General features: G+C 53.6%; 1 protein-coding gene across 1 annotated transcript; it reads right to left on the bottom strand.

Moving 5' to 3' along the window:
• Positions 1-498: 498 nt before the first annotated feature.
• On the bottom strand, positions 499-1425 carry LOC125088603 (olfactory receptor 10G7-like). The gene has a single exon (XM_047709799.1). The coding sequence runs from the start codon at positions 1423-1425 to the stop codon at positions 499-501; it is 927 nt and encodes a 308-aa protein (XP_047565755.1).
• Between the last annotated feature and the right edge of the window lie 5445 nt (positions 1426-6870).

The following is a 6870-nucleotide window of genomic DNA, read 5'->3' as shown; positions in this document are numbered from 1 at the left end:
AGCCCATTTTTCTTCTGGAATATTTGCTGCTTCTTCTGATGAAGTCATTGGCTTGCATTCAGGACAGGCATTAGATGAAAAATGTCTACCGCTAACCATGAAGCACGTTGAGTAGGCCAAGGTGTGCCCACCTGCAGAAGGCCCATGGAAACTGAAAGGGAGGTCTCCTATTGGACTCTCTGGGACATAGGGTCATCGAAGGGGCTCTTGGATGGAATGATCCCCGCTATTTAAATTATTCACTCCCTGTCCCTCCATCTTCCCCTGTGTACCTACAGTACCATTTGCCTATATTAACTGCACATCGGACCTATCTCTAGCTTACCTGGACATCTACTAGGTAGATGCATGGCTCATTGTCATCCAACTTGGCTGCCGACTTTTTGGCTACAGGTGTGTTCCTTGTGGTGCCCGGAGGCACTAGCACCTCTACCGCGGCCACAGGGACCTCCTGTGAGGGTGGATTGCTGGGTGCCTCCCATGTCCAGATGCCAAGTCCTAAAATGGCCCCCGAGGATAAAGCTTCAGCAGGGCTCCCTTCATGTCCTTGTTCCTGAGGCTATAGATAAGTGGATTCAGGGTGGGCGTGAGGACAGAGTAGAAGACAGCTGCCACAAGGCCTTGCATCGGGGAGTAGCTGGTGCGGGGCTGCATGTAGGCAGAGCTGCCGGAGCCGTAAAACAGGAGCACAGTGGCCAGATGGGAGGAGCAGGTGGACAGGGCCTTCCAGCGGCCGGTGGCGGAGCGGATCCGACACACGGTGGCCAAGATGCGGACATAGGACAAGACAGTGAGGCCAAAGCAGCTCATGATGACGCAGCCGCTGACTGCAAATCCTGCAGCCTCGTGGGCATCTGCATTGGCACAGGCTAGCCGCATGAGTGCGGGGATGTCGCAGAAGAAGTGGTCGATCACGTTAGGGCCGCAAAACGGCAGGGAGAAGGTGTTGGCTGTGTGGAAGGCTGAGAAAACGAGCCCACTGCCCCAGGCCACCGACACCAGGGAGACGCAGGTCTCAGGGCTCATGGTGGCTCTGTACAACAGGGGCCTGTAGATGGCCAGACAACGATCGAAAGCCATGGAGGTGATGAGAAAACACTCCGTGGACCCAAGGCAGACAAAGGCAAAGAGCTGGGACGCACATGCATGGAGGGAGATGTCCCTGGAGCCCAGCGCGGTGGCCACCAGGGCCCGGGGGAGGGTAGTGGACACGGAGCAGATATCCACCAAAGAGAGGTGTTTGAGGAAGAAGTACATGGGCGTGTGCAGGTGCGCGTCCTGGGTCACGGCGGCCACGATAGCCACGTTCCCCAGAATGGCAGCCAGGTAAATGAGAAGGAAGGAGGCGGCGCCGAGCAACTGTAACTCCGGGACCGTGGAGAAGCCCCGGAGGAGGAAGACGGAGACTGCTGTGAGATTGGGCATGGTCGGCCTTTGGAAGAAGTCCTGAACTGCCGAGGCCGCTCAGGGAGCAGCCACGAGGGGAATGAGGAGACAATAGCAAAGACCTAGGAGGAAAGGAAGGGGAGGTGAGCTGCGTCTGAATTAAATGCACATGCACGGTCTTCCCTGGCGGTCTCAAACCCCAGATACTTACGGAGGCCGGCAGATGCATACATCTGGGAATTTGGTGGAGTGTCATGGGGTGGGGGTGGGGGGAGCGTACAGAATGTTCTGTTCAAAAGAGACAGCTGCTCTGAGCTCGTGCCAGCTGTCGGGGGACCAAGATCCTCTGATATTTGCCAAGAAAAGTCAGAATTCCAGGTTGTTTTTTCAATGTGGAATTTCCTGGGGTACCTGGGTGGCTCAGTCATTTGAGCGTCCGACTCTTGATTTGGGTTCAGGCCATAGTCTCAGGGTCGTGGGATCGAGCCCCATGTCGGGCTCCCTGCTCAGCTCCGAGTTTGTGTCTCCCTCTCCCTCTGTCCCCTCCCCCCGCCCAGCTCATGCTCATGCACACTCCTTCCCTCTCAAATAAATAAATAAAATCATTTAACAAATGTGAAATTTTCTTTACGTTGGCAGAAAGTTCAAATTTACAACATTGTGCCTATCCAATGGGACCTCCAGTTTAAGACTTCTGGTCTGATGCGTATTCGCTTCATAACTTCATAACATCATCATGGGACACCCAACCCAAGGCCTTGTAAAGGTCTGCTTCCCACGGGAGGCCGCGAGCACCCCCACCTGAGTGCAGGGCCCCCTTTTCCTCTTGTCTTTGTTTCCCGGCATCCCGCAGAGGAAGGAGAGGGAAGTGGTGCACAGAATTTTTTTGCACCAGATGTCCAGGGTTTGGATTCTGTGTGACCTTGGACAAATACCTTAATCTCCCAGAGACTCAATTTCCTCCTCTGTAGGATGGGACAGTGTATGCTGTGGGAGCATGTGAGGACTGCAAGAAACATACTTAAAACGAGTTCTGGCAGGTGGTGGGGCCGTCACCGAAGGTTGGCTGTTACTGTTATGTTTCTTTGTAAGTGTGTGTTCCTTATTTTCCTTTCCACTGTGGTCCCTGAGCTGCTGGGATCGTGTAATAAAATAGATGTGAAAATATATCTTTAAACTTCTTCACGGAAAGTATTACTTTTTTCACGCTCCACCAGCCCTCATAGCGGTTGTCACTTCCAATGCTATGGGACGGCAGCCCCAGACAGCTGGGGGTGGGCCTGGCACTCCCAGCGGAGTCCTAGTGATCTCCTCGGGGACCTAAACCCTCTCACTTATTATCTGCCCCTCATTGGCAGAATAATGCCTGCATTCCAAAGCGCTCTCTGTCCCAGTCCCCGAAACCTGGGGGTATGTGACCTTACACGGCAAAAGGAACTTTGCAAGTGTGGTTAAACTGAAGCTTTTCAGATGTGGAGATTATCCTGGATTATCCAGGGGTTAGGGATGAATTGGGGCCCCCCCCACCCCTGCCAGCTCCACTCCCAGCAAAAGATACGTTGCAGTCCTAACCCCCAGTACCTCAGAATGGAGCCTCAGCTGGAAATAGGCCACTGCAGATGTAGTGACTTACGATGAGGTCCTTATAGGAAGATGGTCTCACGAAGACAGAGACACACAGGGGACCGCCATGTGATGACAAAGACAGACAGTGAGACAAGACATCTACAGCTGGGGAATGCTGCAGACACTGGCAAGCCACCAGCTGCTAAGCTAGGCAGAGCCCGGGGAGGGGGCCTGCAGGGGTCAGGAGGAGCGTGGTCCTGAGGACAAACCGATCTCAGACTTCCAGCCTCCGTACTATGAGAGAACACATTTCTGTTGTTTGAAGCCACCCAGCCTATGGCATTTTGCCGTGGCGGCCCCAGCAAACTAAGGGGCTGGCGGAAACCCCTGTAGCCACAGGGGCCCTTCCCAAGACAGAGGAGAGTCAGAGAAGAGAGGACAGAAGCACAGATTGGTGTGATGTGGGTCACCTGCCAGTGGAGGCGGGCTCCCCTGGAAGCTGGGACAGGCCAGGACTTGGATTCTCCCCATGAGCCTCCGGAAGCGAAGGCAGCCCCACCAACACCTTGATCTCAGCCCCGGGAGACCCATCTTAGACTGCTGGTTCCCCGGACTGTGAGACAGGACGTGTGTGTGTTGTTTCAGGAGACCGCGTCTGCGGTGACCTGTCACAGCAGCGCCGGAATTACACCCCCGCCCTCCGTCCTCTGGCCTCTTCCTCCTATTCTGAGATTCGCCTTCCGTCCTGGAGATGTGGCGCCTTCCCACACGCAAGCAGGAGAAAAGCGATACGGTCGCATAGATAGCGCCATGTCTCCTCTTCCTCTGGTCCACGAGATTCTGCGGAGAGCAAACCTTGTCCTCATGCGTCCCTCCGCAGGCCACGGTGAGGGGACACTGCGTATTGTCTCGCTGCGCTGTGACTGATTTCAGTGTGTGTCGGCGGAGGCACATCGGGCTCCCGGCTTTTCAGATGTTCTGCTCAGGGGGAGCCTACGGTGTGCACAGAGGTTCCAGAAAGGGCTGACAAAGGAGGAGACAGCAGCGTCCACCACCGCAGAGAGCCGCCCCGGAACACAGCGGGCCAACCTACGTCTGCTTCATCCGTCCCGGCTCCCCACACCTTCACAGCTCGTCTTGCCGGTTCTAGCCCTGACGTTACCACCTCACTCCTGTATTTTTTCAAAAGTCACTAGGAACCAAAATAAATGTGACAAGGCTGCGTGCTGTCACTTGGAGAGGAAGCGAGGTCATGCAATGGGGTTTGGGCCCGGGGCCTGGTGCGTAACACATGAACGATAACCTTCAGCCCTACATTACTTCTGTTCGTTTGTTTCAGTGTTTCTCTCCTGAAAACTGAGGGACTTACAAAGGCATTTCTGACTCTTCCACTGAGCCCTTGGGGGTGATCAGGGCAGGGGGAGCTTTCCTGTTGGGACCCGACCCTTTCCTCCAGCTGGAGCCCATTACATAGTTACGGATTATCAGCGCGCTTTTCAGTTGATGACGTTTCTGCCATGGGAAAGTTGGAGAGACACCAGAGTTGTACTCACAACCAAGAGGAGGCTGTCATGACGTACAGAACAGACTTGAAAGAGAATGCCTGACCCTGCCACTTCCCAGCTGTGTGACCTTAGGTAAATTACTCAACCTCTCTGTGCTTTGGTTCCTTTATCTGTCATACCGGAAAATAACGATGGCCATCCCTTCCCCACCACATGGGGTTGTTAGTATGTGCAGAGTACATGCGGAGCTCTTAGATGACCGCCTGGGACCTAAAACTGTGCATCTTCAGGATTTTCTCCAGGAGGAAGAGTCCATGTTTCTCAGAGCTGTGTGGTATTACGTTGTGGTGGATGTAAATTAGAATACTACCGACAGGGACGCCTAGGTGGCTCAGTTGGTTAAGAGTCTGCCTTTGGGTCAGGTCATGATCCCAGGGTCTTGGGATCGAGTCTCAGGTTGGGCTCCCTGCTCAGCGGGGAGCCTGCTTCTCCCTTAGCCCCTCCCCTTGCTTGTGCTCTCTCTTTCTCTCTCTCTCACTCTTTCTCCCTCAAAATAAATACAAGAAGGGGGCGCCTCTGCTTTCAGTTTAGGTCATGATCCCAGGGTCCTGGGATCAAGTCCCACATCGGGCTCTCTGCTCAGCAGGGAGACTGCTTCCCTTCCTCTCTCTCTGTCTGCCTCTCTGCCTACTTGTGATCTCTGTCAAATAAATAAATAAAAAATCTTAAAAAAAAAAAAAAGCTTATGACCAACATCCTAATCTGAGGCGGTGGAGAGGAGCACAGGGCCAGGATTTGAGTCATGAGCCGATGGGAGAAATGAGTCTGGCCGACGAGTGACACAGAAACATCAATTCTGGGGGTTCGTGAGATTTTGGGAATGGCCTCTTCACCAGAGCTTGAGTGTCTCCCCTAATGTTCCCACCTTGCTGGCCCACAGCTTTGGCTTACATGCCTCCACTCACAGGGAGCTCACTCAGAGCAGTGGTTCCCAACTGGGGACAATGGTATCCCGCTGGGCACACGTGGGAAAGCCGGAGACGTTTCTGGTTGTCACGACCGGGGAAGATGCTTGTGGCATCTAGTGGGTAGAGACCAGCGAGGCTGCTGAACTTTATTCCATGCACAAGACAGCTCCCCGCTCTCCCCACAGCAAGAATGACCTGACCCCAGAATGTCACTAGCCCTGATGTGGCCTCTTCGACTGAGTCTTGAGTCCCTCGTATAACACCAGTAGGATAGCTGGCATTTAAACATCCTTTCCTGAGAGCCAGACCCGGAACTGAAAGCCTTTCATTCAAACACCACCCTAGAAGGAAGGCACGATTTCATCATCTCCGTTCATAGATAGAAAAACTGAGGCACAGAGAAGTGAAGCACTTTGCCCAAGATCTCAGAGTTAGTAAGAGGTAGGCAGTGCCACGACTCAGACCTGGCTGACGAGCCTCGTAACCACAGGCTTCCATCATGGCTCTGCTGCCTCCAGTCACCCCAGGTAGGAGATGGGAGCCGTTTGGAAATTTGGAGCAGCCCGACCTACCTGGCAGAGTGTCCTGACCATCTCGCCCAGGGCAGGGAAGCCAGACCTCTTCACGGCGCTGCGCTGGGCTTGTGGGAGGCCAGTTCCTCCCAGGGGGTGAGGTGACACAGATCCAAGCTGGGATTCCTGGCTCGAGGATGGATTCCCCACTTAGAAGCCGCAGGCGGGGAAGGCACTGGGGAAGGGCCAGCACTGCTGACGGCAGCTGCGATCGGCTGTGAGCCACTCAGTCTCTGCTTGGCTGTCTCTCTCTCATCAACTTGGGAATTCATCCAAAGTCACCTCTGGGGACTTTCTGTCCCACGGTGGCTCCAAACTTTGAGAACACGGCTCTTTGAGAAGGAGCTGTGAGCCAGGCCACCTGCTTACATCCTTTCTAGAGTGGTCATATGAAAAACCCTTAAAGTCGGTATTATTGGACATTGTTACTACTATTTCCTGCTGAGAACACTCTCCTGCAATGTCTGTTTTTTGTTTACTGTGTCTTGAAGATATATCTGTTGAAGTAAATAGGGATTACACTTAGAATTACATCCGTCCTTTTGACTACTGCAGAGTACCTCGCACTATGGGTAAAAAAAATTCCTGTAGCTGTCCGCATGTTGGTGGACTTTCAGGTTGTTTTCAACATTCTTTTACCAAGACAAATGATCCTGCAGTGAGCATCCCTTTTTTAAAATTTTTTAGATTTTATTTATTTATTTGTCAGAGAGACAGAGAACGCGCACAAGCAGGGGCAGCGGCAGGCAGAGGGAGAAGCAGTCTTCTCCCCGAGCAGGGAGCCCGACACGGAGCTCGATCCCAGGACCCTGGGGTCATGATCTGAGCCAGAAGCAGTTGCTTAACTGACTGAGCCCCACAGGGGCCCCTGTA

Source organism: Lutra lutra, chromosome 17 (genome assembly GCF_902655055.1).
Source record: "Lutra lutra chromosome 17, mLutLut1.2, whole genome shotgun sequence".
Classification (NCBI taxonomy): domain Eukaryota; kingdom Metazoa; phylum Chordata; class Mammalia; order Carnivora; family Mustelidae; genus Lutra; species Lutra lutra.
This window is presented reverse-complemented; position numbering and strand designations above follow the sequence as displayed.